The sequence below is a fragment of the Xiphias gladius genome, chromosome 18 (genome assembly GCF_016859285.1).
Source record: "Xiphias gladius isolate SHS-SW01 ecotype Sanya breed wild chromosome 18, ASM1685928v1, whole genome shotgun sequence".
Lineage (NCBI taxonomy): Eukaryota > Metazoa > Chordata > Actinopteri > Istiophoriformes > Xiphiidae > Xiphias > Xiphias gladius.
Genome location: NC_053417.1, coordinates 14873799 through 14895874, shown reverse-complemented (window position 1 = coordinate 14895874; position 22076 = coordinate 14873799). Strand labels below are relative to the sequence as shown.

The 22076-nt window shown below is 42.9% G+C and overlaps 1 protein-coding gene across 4 annotated transcripts in view; it reads right to left on the bottom strand.

Moving 5' to 3' along the window:
• Positions 1–22076, bottom strand: part of znf385a (zinc finger protein 385A) — a 56800-nt gene that overhangs the window by 13760 nt on the left and 20964 nt on the right. The window contains exons 1-4 of one of the 4 annotated variants that reach the window (XM_040153394.1): positions 15821–15847; positions 15496–15647; positions 9337–9447; positions 1729–1903 (exon numbers count right to left, since the gene is read on the bottom strand). In XM_040153394.1, the coding sequence (XP_040009328.1) occupies positions 1729–1903; positions 9337–9447; positions 15496–15573 (364 nt within the window). In that variant the 5' untranslated portion in view covers positions 15574–15647; positions 15821–15847. Of the gene's footprint in view, positions 1–1728; positions 1904–9336; positions 9448–12294; positions 13248–15495; positions 15658–15820; positions 15848–22076 lie in introns of those variants that run through there. The other 3 variants (XM_040153391.1, XM_040153392.1, XM_040153393.1) reach the window with 3 other exon arrangements.

Here is a 22076-nt window from a genome sequence, read left to right as displayed (position 1 = left end):
TTCCACAATGGTGTCATATTTATTTTTCTCATTCAGTCTTAGCACTCATTACCACCACCCTGGACTCAGGTAACATGGTCTATTTTGACACTGTGGCAAATGGTGTTGCACTTCTCAATAACTCACTCAGGATTGTGCAAACACCCACACACACAAACATGTGCACAGCACAGTGGGGTTCCTTGAAAAGATGCCAAGAAACTGCCACATTGCCATGTTCTATGCCAACTCACCATCTCACTCACAGTCTAAATGGATGGACACCAAACTAGTTTTACATTGCCCAGCTGAACAAAGCATTGCTGTGGTTAGACTAATACAGAGGATTTTCTGTAGTACGGTAATGATGCTTCTACTTTGATCAACCTATCACTCAGACAGCAAGACACCTGACGCCTGGCTTTCATGTTGGTTAGTCTACCCATCTCTACGCTAAACAGCTGTTGGCCAGACAAGATCAATAAAAGGTGATCCTTTGGCCTCAGTATATTGTCCTAAAGTAAAACAAAATAAACCCTGTGATGTAAACTAATGAAGCATCTCTCATGACAGTAAACATGTATCTGTGTGTTTGATTTACTAACACTGCCTTAATACACTGTGGTCTAGCCGAGTAAGCAATTTTCCTAGTTGTAAATATTTTCAGCTTTGCCAGAACATACAACTGATTGTAATGAACTGAATCGATCTCTAATATGTGCAATGAATACATATATTTAATATCATATATTCGGTTACGGTCATGCTAGAATTTCAATTTTGGCTCTAACTTCTCAGCCCTATTGGAAAATGGGGTCAGAATCCCTCTGTTTTTAGTTTAACTTTCCTGTCAACATGCTTCCTTTCTGGCAGCTGATCATTATTTTTTCATCAAGCATTTGCCAGTGCTAATTAACTGTAGCTACATTCCGACTGACTTGGACACACTGCTTTGAAGTTAAAGCTCAGTTTAATTACCATTCCACCACTGAGGTTTTGTGATCATGCACGTTTGTTTGGTTGTGTGTTTGTTTGTTTGTGTGTTTGTTTGTGTGTTTGTTTGTTTGTCTGTTTGTTTGACAGCAGGATTAGGCAAACACCACTGAACTGATTTGCACCGAACTTGGTGGAGGGATGGGGCATGGGCCAGAGAAGAAACCATTGCATTTTTGGGTGGATCCAGATCATTTACTATGAATTTGAATTTTTTCCTCTGAAGTCTGGTTGTTGAATGTTGTTTGACATTGGCCGTGGCAGAGGTCTGCGCTCTACTGAGAACATTTTCTAGTTTCTTAATGACATTTAATGTGTCCAGGGTCACAGAAAGTAACTTAATGCTTCATCTGTGTCCCACTTTTAAAGTAACTTCCTCGGTATTCTAAGTTTATTTTTAACTTTTAATCATTAAAAATTGTTTTTGTCACTTTAAAATGAAGTCCTGGCATCTTTCTGCCATACAATAAACACTACTGTCAGTGCAAGCAGTTTCTGAGGTTTGTGGGACTGCGTTGTTGGCCATAAGATATGCTTCAGCCAAATCAGACCACACACAGAGCTGATATGCTCACAAGAAGAACAATACACTGAAAAGCCGCTGTGATTAGATGCCTTTGTTATTCTTACATATTTTCCAGAAAAACGATAAGCCTCTGAACATCCTGCATGGTTTGAAATGATTATTTCTACAACAAAACTCACACAAGCAGTTTTTCAGTTTCTAGAACTGGTTATAATTTCTGCTTTTCTCACCCGCTTTGCTGGGCTCGCCGTCTGAGACAGTGCCTGGGGCTCCGGGCGGAGATGGGGAGGAGGTGGGGGGCACAGAATTAGGCTTGTCCCCCTCCTGAGGACGACTCTTAGACGTTTCGATGCCTTTGACCCTCCTGGCATGACGGTTTCCTTTGTAATGTGCTTCTGCCTGGCTCTATAGGAGAACATGGAAGAAAATACATGTTTATGTTTTAAGTGATCACTGATGCCAAAAGGTGAATAAAACATTGCAAGTTGGATTATACACGTGCACATGCATGCATGTCATTATGATGGTATGTTATTCAATATACTCTGGGGACTGGATCCACAGACAGTAGGCAGGTTACAGCGGATAAATAGATGGAATACAAGAATGGGAACATAAACACGCAATGATGTGGTGAAGGAGACATCTGAGACCTATACCTGTCTGCCCCCCTTGTACCTCAGTCATCTTATTGTCAGGTTTTCAAATTGACAATAAATTATCATGCAGTATATTCAGACAAACAGTATATCTATTTTGGATAATCTGGTTGTCTACATTGGACATAACTGCTCAGCTCAAAGTGCATAAATCCTCTGCAGTCTAAACCCCTACATTCACCCTAACAGTACTTGGCTCCAGCTTTCATTACCACGGCCATGCTGACAGACATACCGAGGGGAGTTGCGCTTGGGGTCAGTGGGATGCCATGCTATCTGCTTTGAGGACCCATAAGCCCCATACTGACACTACTGTCCCTCCTCCAACACACACACATTATTACAGTACATATTGTCAATGGGCATACATGGGTTCTTACAACATAAATACTGTGATTGCCTTCAGCTGCTGGCTGGACAGGGTCAGGCTCTTGCACAATCCTAGACTTAATTGCTTGCCTGTGAAGTGGTCAAAATCTAAATATACATGCTCTCAGGCAGCAAAGACCCTGTCTGTAATATCTCATAGTAAAGATAAAATGTGGATTCTGAGTCTTGAGGTTTTCAGAGATTTAATCATTCTACATTCCAGCAAAGGAAAAAAAATGTGATGGGATCTATTACTAGTGTGGCTAATCTCCTGATGAAATTCTAGCTACTGGCTAATATGTTTGTTCAGAGCATAAACAACAGAGGTGAGTCATTTGTCAGGAGACTACTGGGATATCAGGGGAGTCTGTCTCTAGTCTGTATATGTTTGTGTGTCTGTACAGAAGTATGTGAGTCAGGGACAACATGCTGGATAGGATGCTTGGTTGCTATACTGAGCTGTCGCCAGTGGTCTAGCTTCACAGTATGGTGAATGTGAAACAAAACAGACATCGGCACTGACATACACACAGACACAGGTGGGCAGTGTGTATTCATGTAACCCTATTTCCCATCTTTTCACACGTTCTTTATCTCTCTTCTATCAGGCGGGCCTCAATTACCTAGAATTGCCACCTTGCCGTTGTATACCTCCGTCAATCAGACCTCCTCACTTTTTTTTTCACATTTAGTTATGTTGCAGACATATGTAAAATAATTTAAATACCCCCCCCCATCAATCTATATTCAATTCCCCATACTGACATAGCAAATCACAATTTTTGAAATTTGTGAAATTTTAGAAAAAAGGAAAAACTGAAATATTACATTGGAATAAGTATTCAGACCCTTTACTCAGGACTTAGTTGAAGCTCCTTTGGCAGTGATTACAGCCCCAAGTCTTCTTGGGTATGACACAACAAGCTTTACACACCTGAATTTGGGGATTTTCTGCCATTTGTCTCTGCAGATCCTCTCAATCTCTGTCAGATTGGATGGGGACCGTTGGGTGGACAGCCATTTTCTGCTCTCTCCCAAGATGTTTAGTTGGGTTCAACTCAGGGCTCTGGCTGGGCCGCTCAAGGGCATTCACAGTCCTAACCTACTCCTGCATTGCCTTGGCTGTGTGCTTAGGGTCATTGCCCTGTTGGAAGGTGACCTTTCTGCCCAGTCTGAGGTCCTGAGCGCTCGGGACCACTTTTTCATTAAGGATATCTCTATTCTTTTTTCTGTTCAGGTTTTTCTCAACCCTGACCACTCTCCCTGTCCCTGTTGCGGAATAACACCCCCACAGCATGATGTTGCCACCACCACACTTCACCGTTGGTATGGTATTGGGCAGGTGATGAGCGGTGTCTGGTTCCCTTGAGACGGGACACCAGAATTGAGGCCAGACAGTTCAATCTTGGTTTCAGAGAATCTTGTTTCTCACAGTCTGAGAGTCCTTTAGGCGCTTTTTTTGCAAACTCAAAGCAGCTTTCATGTGTCTTTAACAGAGGAGAGGCTTCGGTCTGGCCACTCTGCCAAACAGCCCAGATCAGTGGAGTGCTGCAGCAGTGATTGTCCTTCTGGTAGTCTCTCCCATCTTCTCACAGGATCTCTGGAGCTCAGCCACGGTGACCATAAGATTCTTGGTCACCTCTGATACCAAGGCCCTTCTTCCCCGATTGCTCGGTTTGGCTGGTCAGTCAGCTCTAGGAAGAGCTCTAGGTTGTTCTTCACTTCTTCCATTGAAGAATTATGGAGGCTCTTGTGCTCTTGAGAACCTCCAATGCAGCAGTATTTTTTGTAGCCTTCCCCAGATCTGTGCCATGACACAATCCTGTCTCTTAGCTCTGCAGGGACTTCATTTGAATTCATAGCTTGGTTTTTGCTCTGATATGCATTGTCAGCTGTGAGACCTTTATATAGACAGGTTTATACCTTTCAAATCATGTCCAATCAATTGAATTTACCACAGGTGGACTGGAATAAAGGTGTAGAAACATCTCAAAGATGATCAAGAGAAATGAGAGACACCTGAGCTAAATTTCAAGTGTCATAGCAAATGGTCTGAATACTTTATCAATGTGATATAACAGTTTTTCCTTTTTAATACATTTGCTAGAATTCTGTTTATGCTTTGTCATTATTGGGTATTGAATGTAGATTGATTAGGTAAAAAATGAATTTAAATTATTTTAGCATATGGCTGCAACGTTACAAAATGCGAAACAGTGAACGGTCGTGAATACTTTCGGAATGCACTGTATGTGGTGATGTGTTCACATGCTTAGCCAATTAATCTAATTCTGACTGAAAAAAAAGTTGTAGCAATGACAGTAGACAATGTGTTTAAATATGGATGTTGCTGCAAGAAATTCTAAAACGTGGATGCTTCACCCACATCTTCAAGCCCGGCAGCAAAGAAGATCTATACAATCACCACAGTTTCAAGGTGGGTACCCAAGATTAGTGTCACAGATTCAGTATCTGACCAACTGTGTAATGTGATCACAATCTCCCCTTCCGTTCCTGAGTTATGGTGTTGATTAATGGTCAGAAAAGTTTTTGCAGGACAGTATGATGTCACAGTGAAGTTGACCTTGACTTTTTGGATATAAAATGCCATCACTTCATCATTTTATCCTTTTGGACATTTGTGTGAAATTTTGTCATGATTAGTGCATGAATTTTTTAGTTATGCCTAAAAATATGATTTGTGAGGATACACAGACCTTGACCTTTGACCTTTGACCACCAAATTCTTATCAGTTCATTTGTCAGTCCAAGTGGACATTTGTGCCAGATGTAATGAAATTCCCTCCCCGTATTCCCGATATATTGTGTTCCTAAGACAAGGGGTCACAGTGACGTTGACCTTTGAACACCAAAATCTAAACAATTTATCCTTGACTTCAAATAAATGTTTGTGCCAGGCTTGAAGAAATTCCCTCAAGATGTTCCTGAGAATGGGACGGAAGGGTGGACAACCTGTAAACATAATGCCTCTAGCCAAGGCTGTTGCTGGTGCAGAGGCGTACAACCACAAATAGGCCCCTTGAGTCAGATAGCGCCCTGCTATCTCTACGAGTATACTGAGGGAGCAGGTGTGCCACGCCATGTGCTGTCGGCCAAATAATTTCTGTATCAAGGGGCGTATTATCAAGACGATTATTTCGTAGCTTGATTACACTTAGTAGCCAGTTGCCATTCATGGTCTTGAAGAGTGGCTGACAGCTGCCATAGGTGCTGAAAGGCTTGGAGGGTTTGACTGACACTTAGGACATCACACCGAATGCAGGCTCATAAGTGGGGATAGACTGGCTTGGTAAAAGAGGCAGGGGGTGATGAGTACTGTTTGCGAGCCCAGTTGTGTATGTTTGCTTTACGTGCGTGCCTGATGGCATCCAAGACTTGAGCTGGCATGGTAAACCAGGGGCATTGGCTGCAGTGATTTAGAAGATCATGTTTCTTATAAATCATGATGACAAACTGGGCTGAAACTGTACCCTGTCAGAGGGGTCTTAAGGAGCTGCTCTAGAAAAGCCTGCAGATCAAGGTGGAGAGAGCTGTGGGGGGAAAAGAGGGGTGAGTCGGGGGGGCTGCTGAAAGAGAAGTGATTTCTCAGATGAAGAAGGGAATGTGAGGAGATATAAAGGTACATGGTGCTGCATGGGCTGCATGGCGAAGCGGCCACAGAGGCTTTCTTAACCTCTCCCACCAAGCCAAGGGGATCAACTGCCAAGCCACTGAATGCCAGTGTGAGGTCCTGGATGGAGAGAAGGGAAAGAGGATGAAGTGGAGATGAAGGAGCAGTGGGTTCAAGCCAGGGAACTACAAGACAAGGAAGATGATGTAGTGCTGGACTGAGAATGGGAATGATGTAAAAGAGACAAAAATCTCAGAGAAAGGAAAAGCTGCACCACATCAGCCTGTGATGCCTGTGTTTCATTATGCAGAGGCTTCAAACTGAACAAGTGCTTTCCAGCATGATTATCATTCGGGGGGGGGGGGCTGTGATGTTACAGCATAGTTACAGCTACAGCTCCGGATGAGACAGAGGGGAAGAAAAAAAGGACAGGAAGTTAAAAGTGAGAGAAAATAACAGATAGACTGGGACGATAAAAGAAGCAGGAAACAGAGGGGGGGATGAAAATAGAGAGGGAGAGCAGTGAATGAGAGAGGAAGAGGACAAAAATAAGGGATGCATATCAGCCAAGTCTTGCTGCAGCAGCTGTGACGTTGGTCAATGCAGCGTGAGCCTGTGATGTCACTAATGCAGCAAGCCACCAAGGTTATTCTGCATAAAACCACCGCTTAGCACCTCACACCACCACGCAACGCACACAAACCCTCCCCGCATTCTTTCCCCTTGTCCCATCCTTCCCCTCCAACTCTCCTCGGTCTAACTTTCCCGCGATGCACTGGGGCTGTCAGAACCAGACCCCTTTCCATGCCCTTGATAAATTCCTATTATAATAAGTAGTGGCCGGCAATTTTAGGCATTTCCACATTGTAAATAATGCAGCATGAGAAAGGGACACAGATAGGAAGAAGGGGAGAAGGTTACTGGGAGAGAAACAGGAACAGAAAGAGGGAGGCACAGAAGAGAAAGATCAAATTGGATGAATGAATGGTGGCTAAATGATGCGTGAAATGAGAGGGAGCACAGGGTGGGAACAAGAAGGCAGAACTGGATCCTTTGGAGATAAATAGATTGATTATGACAATACATGGTGTGGCCCTATTGCCGTCTTTGACCTAAGCAACCATATCAACCTACAGAATGCAGATAAAGACAGAGAAATGTCAACATCAAGGGCAGAGCCCGAACTGTTTTATTTTTATGAAATATTCATTGTGTGGGTGGGAAGTAATTCTCTGGCAATATGGAGGCCAGCTTTTCTCCGGCTGAGCTTTGTAGGACACCACAAACTACACACAGCCTGCTGCAAGTTTGACATTACTGATACAGTATTTTGCAGTGTATGCTTTTTCTTTGAGCACACTGGCTGTGAAAGTGACAATGACAGCAGAGAGGTGGTGCAGTCCTGCACATCACAATCCTGAGGATTCACATGCGTGTGTATGTGTGTTTGTGTATGTGTGTCCGTTGTCTGTCAGAAGCCAGAACATAGAGTAGGCCATGGCTGCTGTATGTGTCACCTATTGTTACTTTTCCACTCATTTCCACTTGTCCACTCATGTGCACAAAAATTTGTTTCACTGTTGATACCAAATGCTCATGAAACCTTAATCTGTTTTCTTCACTGATCTAACCTAAATTTGTCTAGACTCTTTTATTGGATATGTGTGACATGGGTCTTAGTCTCGTTACATTATATTAATTTTCTATGCTGTCTTGTTGGCCCGGTCTCTCTTGAAAGAAAAAGAGATTTTAATCTCAGTAAAATTTTAACCTGGTTAACAATAGGAAAATGAAAATTAGATGAAGTCAGACGTATCTCAAGTCACTTGTCCAATTGTTCATAGTGTTAATGCCATTGTGAGCAGGGGGGATCTGTGCAGGTGTGGGGAAGTCTGTTGCAAGGTATCACTCCCTATCCCCTCACTTCTATGTATAAACAGTTTTCCTCAACCACCCTGCACATGCTTTCCAGTCAGAAATGCTCTATTTTTCATGATAACATACATTATTTTGCTTATTTTGGTTTATATAGGCCTACAAATGATAGCAAAAATAGTAGATTCTGTTCTGTAAGTATCCTGGGTTTCTTTTGTAACTTTGCTGCTTGTGGAATTTTAATTTTAATTCTTTAAATTCTACACAGATTTACATATCCTAACTTTATTCAACAGGACACGTCTTTACTAAAGAAGCCACTTTTCGATGGGTCTCAAAGTATTTCATTGTATAAACATCCTTGTCTGTTTCCTGTGCCTGTGAAGATATACAGCAGAGAACTGTGCAAAGAGTAGGCTCAAGATTACAGCCCTGCAGATCCCTGACCAAATGAAAACCATGATTGTAGACCTGAGGAATATATATAGCACCGGTCCACTCCTTAATGTTGTGTATTGTGGATGAATGTATGCCCTGGACCTGAAGTCTGCACCACTGAATATGGAGAACCAAAGCCAAATTATACACTACTCACATGACATTTGGCACTGATGTTGTCATGTGTCTATCCTATTCCTCTACAGCAAAAAAGAAAAACTGAGAATGAGTTGGTACCACTTCACAAATAATACTTCCATATGATTTTTGTTTTCATTAGTTTGTCATCAGTCATGTATGCATGTTGCCCTTGGGTATATTGTGCCATTAAACTCCCATTATGAGTTCAGATAAACTACACCATATGGACAAAGAGATTAAAGTGCCGTTAAATTTAAAAATAAAATACATCATGACATGCTGCATATGAAGCTAACTTTCCACATGTTCAAAATCTCAATCAAGCTTTGGAACTGTAAATCAGCAAGAGAAAATCACTTTGAAAATTCCGGGAAAAAAAATCCTGTCTCTCGCTCTCAGTTTCTGCAGCAGCTCTTGAAGCTTTGTGCTGCAGTGATTATTGCTTCTGCTAAACTGTCTTGAAACAAATGGTGTCGCAAATGTCAGAACACAGCCCAAACAAATGTACCACATCCTCTGTGTCAGTACCTGTACTCAGGAGAACAAATAGTATCCTATTCGTTCCCCAACGCATTCCTAAGGAAAATGTGTATGATTGTGAAAGGTGTATGTGTATGAAGAGCAGAATATAGCTTATTTAATGCCATTTGGGAAATAAAGAAACCATAAGAGATGAAGGGAGAGAAATACTGTGTATGTGGTGGCTTTATTTTGTGTTCCTGTACCTCTGAGTTGAAGCGGATCTGGCAGACGTTACATGAAATAACTGGCCGCTTCGTCTTGACCAAAGGGACTCCAAAGGTGTGGTTGATCACGGCCTTCTGCACCGGGTCCATCTGACAGAAAATGACAGGGGAGGAGATATAGAGAGAAACGAGAGAGAAGAGAAGAAATCTGTAAGCTATAATTCATACTCTGCAGTTCTCTGCTCCCAAAGTCCTGGTGCTACATCATAATGATGTGAGGGGTCACTGTGCCTCTGATGGTAGAGGCCATTGTGGAGTAGAGAGGCCCACAGTTTTTTCTGCCCAAGGGACTAAACCTAAAATGACCACAAACAGGGGGAGATAAAGTGCGCACTGACAGAAGTGTTTACAGCGTCTATCCAGTGCTTACTGTATGTCTGTGTTTATAGTCAGAAAACAGCGCTTAACAGTGTTGACAGCGTGTTGCTACAACTGAGACACCTGTTGCATCCTACCTAAGCTCAGGCTTCAGATCCTGACCAGGATGTAGCAGCAAACTGTCCCTATGCTAATTGTTTCAGCCAGGACGCCTATTAAGCACCTCGTATAAATTTAACTGACATGCTTTAGCGTGTGTCGGTGGCTAAGCTTCCCACTTAAACTCTGTCCCAGACACAAAAGACCTTGCCTGTACTGATCTAAAAGGGCATCATTCCAAATATTTATCTTGGTTTGAAGCTGAATTTATCCAGCAATCATTGTTAATTGACCTTAGCATTAGTCTGGAGTCAATGGCTGGTTTGGATTTCCACCACAGACAACTGTCTGGCACTATGTGTGCAGATAAAGCAAGCAACATTTAGAAGATGATGTGGTACTGTGTGGGTATTCAAAAGGAATGAAGAGAAACAAAAATCCTGGCCTGAAGAACAATATGGATTTGAGTGTGAGTGTGTGTTTTGAATTCATAAGGCAGTGAGGGAATGTTCCAGCGAGTCCTCCAAGTCTGATGCAAGCCTGTTGGTTTAGAGAGCCTGACAGACTCTAAATGACTCAATCTGACTCATCAATACATTTAATTTGGCTAATCACCAAGCTTTACCTTAAGCTGTATTACAAGCAGAACAATAGTCTCATCCAATATAGAAATGGCTCGAGATTCTGGCCTGAGGAGTGACAGAGTAAAGCGAGGCTGAAATGAATATTCTCATAACTCAAGCTTAAACAATTAGAATTTCTGAAAAGTGCTTGTTACTCGGCAACTCCAGAGAAACAGGGTAAACAGCGAAAGAAAGAAATGGGAAGGAGGCCCAAGGCATTTAGCTGGGTGACAGCACGGTACAGAAACACACCATCTGGAGGAGCGAATGAGTGGGAGAGGAAGATGAATTGGGACACATAGAAAGAGAAAGAGAGGGAGAAATGGGAACGAGCCAGGGAGAGATAGATAGAGAGAGAGAGAGGGCGAGAGAGAGAGAGAGGCCCATGCAGGACATCCTCACATTGCACATTCTTATCTCATTTAGCTCTCTTTACCATATTCTTCGTTCCATGAGTCCCCCTTATTTCTCTCCCCAGAAACAGCCTAAAGTAGGCTCTGCTGGTTCTCCTGTTGTTGTGAATTCACATGGATTGGAGGGTGGGGGGTTGAAGGATGGGGCAGGGTAGGGGGGTCGTAGGTGAAATTGGGCAATGATGATGGTGGATGATAACTGTCTGAACAACAGCAAGAATAGCTCAGCGGTGACTATGCATTAGTCAGCTGAAACCAACAACATGACTACTTTAACAAAAGAAGTGCAATAAAACACCCATATATATATATATATATATATATATATATATATAAACAATCAACTCTGTATTTAGATCAAATCATTCCGACTTCTCCCAAATGTCACCTCAACTCCATGCTGCATGTGTCCATGCTGTGACCTATCATCGCCCCTCTGAGGAAAGTTTAACAAGAGGCTGAGCAGGCCTGGTGGAGTAACTGTACATTCCTAACTGTACAATCATGGGCTTTGCCCCAGCCAGTCAATCCAGTGCTCTGGGTGTGGGTCAGCAATGATCTATCCAGTTGATTCAGCTGTTAAAAACACTGTCCAGCTGCCAACAAGCCTTTTTGGACGGCTGTTCACATGGCCTCTTACCCAAATACTCTCCAAAACATGTCCTCATGAAGTAGGAGCAGAGCAGTGTGATGTAACTGAAGGGGGATTTTCCAAAACTCACTCAGTCGCTTTGACCAATTTTAAGAAAATTAGCAGTTGTTTTTCAAATTGGCTTTGTTTCCTGCATTAATATTTAGTTTATAATTAAATTTATTAAATCTTGAAAAGCAAATTAGTACATAATATATACTGTCATCTTGATTACTAAAACTCAGCTTTTGGAAACTCTCATGTCAGGTGGCGTATGGAGCTGTCTGAGTGCGGTGAGAGCTCTGGCAGATGTAAGTAAACAACACAGATCACTGACTTTAGCATCGCTCAGTGGTCATGTCAGCAGCTCCACTGGGCCTTAAGACCCAAACACCCTAATGCCTTTTGTTACCACAGAGCCTCTTCTGTGGAGAAACAGCTCAAAGAGCAACCAAGCATCTCCTGGCACTGCACAATGGCTTGCACCTAACCTCAATAACATCCTCTTTTGTGATTTTTATTGTGCTTTCCTTTTCTTTATTGCTCTCTCCTTGCCACTATTTATTTTTCTGTCTTTCATCCTTTCTTTGTTTCTCGTCTCTTCGTCTAGTGTGTTTGATCAGTTCCCTGGTACAAAATGTATGGACGGGTTGAATTCCAGCAACAAGGAGCACACTGATCTGTTACTCAATGGGACCAGTCTGGCAGTCACAGTGTAGTCTGCACTGTGGCAGATAAAAACAGCCTTTGAAGTTCTACAGTACTTTTGAGTTGTGCTCAGATTAAGACACAGTCGGGTGAAAAACAAACAAACAAAAAAAACAGCAAAAGGTTCAAACCTTTAGGTACTCACCTTCTTCTCCTCTGTGTCTGTAGAAGCTTGGAGCTGCATTGGTCCTCCTGTGTGTGTGCTACTGACCGAGAAGTGTGTGTGGGTCTCAGCATGTGCGAGACTGAGAGTATGTGTTGCCCCTTCCTCACTCATTCAGCCTCCTGGTCAGTTGTCAATGCTGAATACGAACTAACTCACCAAAAAAATAGGACTTGTGCCTCGTGATGCATTGTCAGCTAAGATTTCTTTGTTTTTCCTTTTTTGGCACACACTCTGCTTCTCTTTGAGTTGCCACAAAAGATCGTCTGCTGTAAAGATTTTCTCAAATCTCTCCCTTACCCTCTGGTTTTTACTGACACATTACCTAACAAGTGCCTGTCCCTTTTGTTCAGCAGTTCTCCACCTCCTCTTCCCTCAGCTGCTTTCTTTGCCTCTGTCTTACAGTTCCCCATAGTGCATTTCCCTTCACTCCGCTTTCCAGTTATCTCCTCCCCTTCTCGCTCTCTCTCTCTCTCCCCCTTTTTCATGCATACTCAGTCTGTCCAGATGCAGCCAGGATTGTGTGCCCCACTCTCCTCCTGCTCGACTCTCGCCCTCTTCCCCATGATCACACCATCTATCAAATGTCATCATCAGCCAGTGGAGCCTTTAGCCTGCCTACCAGTCCCCCCAACGACACATGAATACACAGAATTCTCTCTGGTTTCTTGCTACAGTGGCTTTAAGACATACAGTATGGGATGCCTTTCAGCCAGACATCATTACAAATAACCCCAATGAGGAACTGGACAAAACATACTCTAAATGGTTACTATTTTTGATTGACCAGCCTCAGTCTGAAACCTGTAGAAGCAACAGGTATGATGAAACATCAGTCAGTTAGCCTCGGAAGATTAGTGCTGAAATAAAAGTGTTTATGAAGGAGGACCCACGCTGTTGTAGAGTGAGTAGTTTAGGAGGTGACTGGAATATAGATGAAAGGAAGACCGACAGCAGGTGAGATTCAACAAGTCTGCACACGGTTTCGCATGATTAGACACCTTCATCGGAAATTCCTGACTTTGCAGTCTGAGCAAGTCCACATCAGGGCAGGCAGTTCGGCTCAGAGGTGTGTGAGCATGCGTCTATATCAGGACCAGCTGCCGCAGATAAATAATTCAGCCTCGTCACTGTCTAGAGGCACACTGGGCGAGACAGGCAGGTAGAGGACAAATCACATTAGAGGACCATTAAAGCTGTATATGGCTTTAGGAGAGGCCATTTCTCTGCTGTGGGGCTAATAACCCTCAATGTGAAGTAGAGTCCCATTAAGATTGTACAAACTCAGCACAGGTCACTTATTAAGAGAGAATGATAGAATAACTGGCTGCTAAAGGCCGGCTTAGTGCAGGGACATTTCTCAGTATTATTGCCGCTGTAATGCTGTGTATTTATGGAGATATTGTGCATATTCATATTTATTACAGTACATTGGTGCAGGCAGACACCATTGGCTTCAAAGACACTAGAAATGGTATCTTTATTTTGAAATAATCCTATAGTTCACCCTCCAGTCATACAGCTATGTGAAAGAGATGAGATCCAAGCAGATGAGATCCATTCTCTGATTGTTTAAACATTCTTCAGCCTAAAAGCCCAACAAGCTCTAAGATATAGTCAGTGATGTAAAGAGAGCTGCAAACACTTTACTCTAGGACTTCCTGTAAAATTACTCAACTGCACACCACTAACTTAAACATAAAAACATCTCTGGGAAAGCTGAGAGTCATGACTTCCTCTGTATGAGGCAACCGAAATTGTATCTTTTATTTTTGCATTTTTACAGCTGGAAAAGGCATTCTAAAGATATACTATACATACCATTCTCCAATGTTTTTAATGCAATGCAGTACAAGACCTAAGGTCCTGTCCATGTGTACGTGCCAGTGTGCAGTGGTGCTATAAGGTCAGAATGCCCTCCAAGCCTCTCCTATGGCCCCCTCTCCTGGCCACAGGGCTGTAAAACACCAATCACTCAGGGCTGGCTCGCAGTCATCAGCAGCAATAGCTGTTATCATTCACAGGGTCCCTATGGACCTTCAGACATAGTTAATGTTCCGAGGAGGACGATGGGGAGCAGAGGGATGTTACAGAAAGAGGGAAAGAGCGATTCACAGGGAATATTGCAGAGGGAGTGTTGCAGAGGCGGCGAGACAAAATGAAGAAAGAGCTAACAAGAATGATTCCGGGGCTGTGCTAACAGACACAAGAGTAGAAACTGAGTGCCTGCATAATATCAGTATCTCTATTAATCCATGTCTGCTGGGTGCACTGCAGCTTTAAGATCAGTGAGAATGCTTCCACTTATGTCATGGCCCATGGAGGGCTATTAAAATGAATGTATTGTTAAAACGTGTTTAACAGTGTCTGCACTCCTGTTACTATCCCCGTAGTATCATACGTGGTCAGAGCACATGCCAGATATTTCCAATTAGTGACAGGAGATTGCTATGTCACGCCGTTTCAAACTGCAGCTAAATATACCAGGCTGACACATGCAGAGAATAACTCTGGTGCAGACATGGTCCAGGAATAGCACTGCTCCACATACAGTACCTACAAAGTTCACTGATTTTACATATTGCTGACAAGAAATGTGTTGACATTCCCTAATGGAGTCTGGAGGAGCAGGCGGCACATTATGCTTAGCTGGTGAAATGCCAAATGTCTCTACAGTCTAATCTAAATTATGAGATGTTAGTTAGGGCCTGTGGAAACAGGAAGATTCCTCTCTGTTAAAAAAAAGACCCCATTAAACAAACAGTTGTGAAGTACACAGCTATAAGGGTGGCCTTAGAACTGCTCTTTAATTCTCAGGTCTTTGATAAGGAGTAGGAGAGAGTGTGTGTACATGAAATAATATAATCTTAGGAATGTCCTGCTTCCCTTATACAATGAATTATTAATGTGGGTATAGCAGCAATTCAACAATTTAAAGACACACTTTAAAGCGTAAAAAAGCATTAAAAATTACATGTTACACATAGATCGTGAAAGCATCATGAGGGTAAATACACAGACACTATGCTAGTACAACCTTAATGTCCTGCATGCACTACAGGGCTCCCAGATTTTGTGGAGGACATAGCTCTTCTTGTTTGGTTTTCTTATTGCACTGGGTGAGTTAAAAGAATGCAGTATGTGTATGCTGCTTTGTGTCTGCGTATCTGCATCAATTCTCACCGTGTTGAAGTTGTGGAAGAGGCTCATGCTGTGTGGAGGAGGGGGGGTCTCCATGGGGAACTGCAGGAAGGGCTTCATGTCCAGGTGGGGCTGGATCACCGTGGGGGTCCGCAGGAACGTTGGCACCGCCGGCCCGGCCCGGTTTATGCCTCCTACACACATAAAAAGACAGAGATAAATAAATATACGACCCTCTTTATTATTAACCAAATGTATAAAAGTAATGTAAGATAATCGTACTGGTAATAAATGTCTTAAGTAATATTCTTAAATAAAATATAAAAATAGAAGAGCGAAATAGAGAAAAACATAACAAAACATGTACCTCATTACAAATTGTGCACTGTTGTTTTCTGGAATGTGCTACTTAATTCCAAAAGCACAATGAACCATAATTGCACTGCAAAAGCAATTATTTCTCTCTGGACAGAGCAAAGCTATGTGATACCCCAATGGATCACACAATCTCTAAACTGTGAGAAAAAGCAGCATTTGGGCCGGTAAGGACGCTCCAGTGATTGCTGTGGACGGACATTCTAGTTTTCCTGACAAGTTGACAAGACTGAAGCGCCAAAGTGCAGCGGCAGATGCGGTCATACTGATGGTTTTGTGGGCTTTGCAGAATTTACATCACTGAAGCATTTCATTATACTAAAACATTCACATCAAATGAAGCGGGAATGCCACGGAGAAGACAAGAGTGCCACAGAGGCAGTGGGGATTCCTCTACCTGCCTGCCAGTCTCCTCTCTTCTCCAGGCAGACATCTGCAGCTTGAAGATAATGAGTTTTATCTCAGCATGTGTTGCTTTATGTCATCCTGCCTCTTGCACCAGAGTTGGATTGCTTGGTTGTGTGTAATTATAGAATGAATGAATCATAGACTCTGATTCCTCTACTCATGTCTGACACATGCTGCCTTGCTTTGACTATGTCCAACATGCTTTTTGACTGGATAGAAAACACAAAAACACACACACACACACACACACACACACTTGTGCACTATGTTGATGTTTAATTCTCCTATAAAAGCATGCAAGGCTGTCATAATGACACACGGCTGCCTCTTCCTGTCATTGCTCCCATCTGCCTCCTCGTCCTCTCCTCCTTATCCCCCCTCGTCTCCTCTTTAACCTCTGTCAAGGATGATAGCGATGGGGCCCACACAGCAAAACTCTGCCTCAGCAAGCTCTTAGATTAAGCCTCTTAATATCCGCAACTGGATTTCTGTGGCTTTCAAATTCCCCCGAGACTTAAAGCTCTGCTGCTCTCCTTTTTGGGATTGCTTTAAGCTACTCTCTCGCTCCGTTACTAGCTGTCCCTCGCTCTGCTTCCTACTGCAATTGGTTTCTACCTGCCCCCACACTTTCAAATGATAATTTGGCCATTATTTGACACCTCTGCATTTTCATCAAGCTTTATGTCAACCGAATGTGATGAGAGAAAATAATATGGCTGCTGCATGGAAGAATATGGTGTTAGGAGACGCAGTCTCCAAAGTTTGGATTAGAGAGAGTGGGAGAGAAAGAGAGAGAGACTGACTTTGTCAGACTGAGTGAAAGTGCTGTCTCAGCTGAAGCCCAGCTGCCTTCTGCTGCGCATCTGTGGGCCTCAGGGTGGAGAGAACTGCATCATTACCTCTAGTTAGGCATGTAAGTTTCTTCCATTGAACAAACCACAGATATACACATGTACACAAGCACAAGCTCATGCTCACACACACACACACACACACACAACTATTCTTACACCAGCGGAAACAAGTTAGTGGCCTTGTGCCTGTTGGTTTTCCAGCTGGTGGATTGTTTTTGTTTCATCATTGCAGGCTGACTCAGTACTCATAAACATTTCTGTTTACATTTCAGTATAAATACTAGGAAGTGATGTGTTTTTGTGTGTTTTTCCAAACTGGAAAGTCTCACCCATTCTGTTAAGTATACACAGTCACAAATTTCATCCAGTTTCCTCAGTCAGACTTTTAAGACGAGCTCCCCCTAGATGCTGTGTTTTGTGACGAGAGAGGATGGGAGGTCCTGGAGCTGCTCTCTCCTCTACATATACCTCCATGACTGATGAAGACACCTTCTCCTCTGGGGCTGTGCCACTAACAACATGACTAATACACTGCCTCTTGACTGCATTTATCATGACACTTTACCACATGTTGATACATGGCCTTGTGTCTGTGGCTCTTTGTGCAAGGTTGTGTGCCTGCATGTGTGTGTTTTGCTTGGAAGAGGTGACACTCTGTTAGTTGAAGTTGCACAGTAGTAATATTTGCAGCTCCCCAGTGAGTCTGCACTTTAACATGGAGACTGTTACTGGCAGTGGGTCGGCAAGCCTCTGGCACGCAGACAAACAGAGAGACTGGCTGACCAGGGAACACATCATGTCTCTGCAGCAACAGAAAACTGAGGAAGTGAACAGAGCTAAGGATCAGACTGGAGCGAGAGGAGCAGTCGTCCTTGAAGCAAAGACAGAGTCTGTCCCATTGGGGACTCTGGGTGTGTGTACGTGTGTGTGTGTGTGTGTGTGTGTGTGTGTGTGTGTGTGTGTGTGTGTGTGTGTGTGTGTGTGTGTGTGTGTGTTTGCGCGCGCACATGCATGGAGGCATGTGTGTTTGTCAGTGTGAATAAGTGAGAGTGTGACTGCTTTCTTCTCCCAGTGTATAATTACCCCATTAAATTAAACCTCTCTTTGGGGACCCTCTCACAGTGTAAATCAAACAAATTGCTGTATGGTGTCGGAGTGTGCCTGTGTGACCTGCACTACGTTTTGTGTGTGTTTGTACAGTTTGTGAATAAGTGAATATTTCTATGTGGTCCCACCAGGCTCTACTCTGCTCATTGACAAAATCTTCCAGTAGAGCCAGAGCTAATAAAATGATGAATCGTAAGTGTTTCTTCTTATTGTGTAACAACAGAAAAAGACAACCACGTGACATAATAAAAACACAGCATACACACTCTGCACTACTGTGGAACACTACTCACAGCTGTAACACTAGTGCTGAATGGCTGCTTTTCTCTCTTTAATATTATGGCAATTTAATATTTTTGGGTTGTAGACTGTTGGCTGAACAAAACAATCACTTTGGAGATATAACCCTTGGCTTCAGGAAATTATGAAGCCAAGGAAGCATTTTATACTGTTTTCATTTTATGAACCACCTTATTACTGAATAACAGATAAACAAAAACAATTATGCACAGAAATCATCAACAATCAGTAATGAATAAAACTGCGGGCTGCAACCCTAAGAAAAGCTAAAGCTAATTTCTGCATATTGAAGTAAGTGAGGACAAAATGGTGTCTTTACTGTGTGTATTGCCATATTTCCTCCCTCTTTTCTCCTTACAGGCATTAGGAACCTGATCTGCTTGAATGTTTGTGTGAGACAGAATGACAGACAGTCCAGTCTGGAAGAGCTGAGAGGACTTGGACAGTGATTTTGATGTTGTTAAACCCTCTGACATGCTAGGAATCCTACCAGGCTTGCAGGGCCCATAATCAGAGCTCTTAAACTGCCTCTTGGACACTGCCTGAAGGTTTGGTGTTGCAGCTCATGTATGCTATAAGTGTGTGTGTGTGTGTGTGTGTGTGTGTGTGTGTGTGTGTGTGTGCGTGCGTGCGTGCGTGTGTGTCGTGTGCGGATTTTGAGTTTTGGACCTTGGGAGTAATGACATTTTTAGTTGGAACTTTGATTTAGATTATAGTTAAAGGAATGGTTTGGGTGAGGCATGTACTTGTAATGGTCAGCACTGACGACCAGGGAATGCATGTTACATGGTCCTCCCAAGTATGAAAATATTCATATGTGTGTGTGTGTGTGTGTGTGTGTGTGTGTGTGTGTGTGTGTGTGTGTGAAAACACCCACATTTGGAGAAAACAGGGAAAACCCCATGCTCACACTGCTCTTGCATATACACAGATAACAGTAAAAAAGGACAAAACAAGCTATCTGCTGCTGGAGGGGGTGGGGGGCTGGGGGCTGGGGGATTTAAAGCTAGAAACTGGTTTAGTATAGACAGAGTGTAAGGGGGAAAAGAAGGAGGGTTAAAATTAGAGAGCAGGCAGCAGAGAGTTCAAAGGAGAGAGACTGATTCTCTTATTTGGCATAATTCGCCAGCCTGCGTGGCCTTGATAAATCTGCTTTTGGCCACATCACCGCTTCCACTTGGGAAATACATATATATATATATATATATATATATATATATATATATACACACACACACACACACACACACACACACATACACACAAATCAATGCTCCCCAATCCTATTTCTCCATTGGACACACTTAATTTCCTAACTTTATATGTGTGGAATGAACAAGTGGAGGCAAATAACACACAAGTAAAATGCAACAGATGGGGGATCATTGCATTTTCTTATTGTTACTGCCTATGTTTTTCGTGTCTTGTGCCTGTTTCCCACTTCATACAGTAATTACGATACGATGCAGCATCATGATGATAGTGAAAACAAAGCTCAGACTCTATTCCACACTCATAGACAACCGCATAATTATTCATAATCAATCAATTATTCAAATTAAGGAAAAATATGTTTAAAGAGGGTTCACAAGATGATTTTCACATGAAAAGAAACATTCTGTTATTAAATATTACATTATAAAATTATTAAATCAATACTATATAAGGTTATTATGCTCATGCAGGATTGTATTATTACATCGGTGAATGTCTAACTCTAGAAACAGAAGCTGATAGAGGAAGAATCTTATTGAATTCCCATTTGGTGTTTTCCTTGCCTATGCTGCAAGACAGAAAGCTGTCTCTGGAATCTAGGCTAAGAGAATCTTTTCATGTCTTGAGATTATCTAACAGGCTGTGTAGGTTGGGCCACACTGTGTTCAGCCTTCTTTCCCATGGGCGTTGGGTGCATTCAGGAGAGAACAATGAGAGCGGGGTAGTTGGCACAAGGCATGCTGGACAAGCACAGATGTGCCAGGGTTGCTGGCAGCAGAGACGGGGAGAAGGAGGTGGTAACAGTCAGACTGCCAACTTGCCTTTCTGCAGGGCTGTGAAGCAGGACCCTGTCCTCCACATGGCTCAGAGGCAAGGGAGACATCAGGAACACATACACAGTTTATAGTCAGTGCTGCCGATAGAGTTGACGTTGGAATGTGACCAACAGAAACACGGATAAGATTCAAAACATTTGATAATACAGCACCTGACTGGGATTAATATAAGTAAACGACAACCAAGAAATATTTTTTGGCATCTCAAAATTTTGTGGCAAGCTTTGGCTTTAGTGATTAACTGTGCAGTTTTCATAATTTACTTTATTGATCTAGTGCATGCATGGCATTTAAATTTCAGACTAACTGCCGACTCTAAAGCCTGAGAAAACCTGCTCTCGGCTTATGGATACATTATTGAGAGAACTCGAAAACAGTGAGATGATTTAAAGACACCGGGAGGTGCACTGGGAGCTTTCTCAACATAACCCCCAACATTGTTTCTAATCACACCTCCTTTTTCACTCTCTCTCTCTCTTACACACACACACATGCACACACAACAGAGTACACTAGACTCGTACTGTAGGAACACCATTAGCAGCTCCTCAGTCCCAGTCTGACGGTTCAGAGGATGGTGGCTGTCTGCACATTGACAAACTAATGGCAGAGATAAAAAACTGTGGGTGCCTGACTATTTTATAACCACTGAAGAGAGAATTCTCATGACCTAAAATGACTGGCTTATTATTATTACAGTATTTGTGGTCAGGCAAAGCTGTCAGATTTTTCTGTTACATCCCTCCTGGTTTACTGTTTCATATGGTTTGTAGTGTGTGACGGATGACTAGCCATCTGTCTGTCTGTCTCTCTCGATTTCTCTTGCCATCTCTCTCTCTCTCATCTCTCACTTTACATTCATTTGTTGCCTCCCTCATGATCCGCTCAGTGTGTATTCTGTGCTGTACACAGCTGTGCCCAGGACTATAGGAATAGCCAATTCATTTTAGCAGTGGAGGCAGCGCGATAGAGTGCGGACACAGGGTCCAAGAGGTAGAAAGAGAATGAAAATTTGGCCCTGCTCCATTCAGTATTCCCTTCCAGTCTCAGGCCCAGCAGGACATTGTGCCTCCCTTTCACCTGACCACCAGCGCAATCAACAGGATCACAGGCCTTGCCAAAAGCCCTGCTGAACTGTACATAGAAAATAGCACAGACACACTAAGGTTGACAGATACATACACGAGCAACAGACAAATGCATGAACATACACATGAAAGACACAAGTTTGTGCACGCACGCACGCACACACACACACACACACAGTGACAAAGACTGAATTAACTTTGTCTGTAAGACACACTTAAACCTCAGTGCACTCTGTTGTACACATGTAGAGGATTATCCAGTCAGGCCCATTCAAGGCAACATTCCTCTGACTCACATGTCTCAATGGCTTTATACCTGTGTCCATCATAAAGCATTTGACTCTGTTTTAAGTTTGCCTCCACACACCCACATACACATGCCACGTCATGTTCATTGAAAGAACTGGTTCAGCCTCATGCCTCACCTGTCCCCTTAAGAT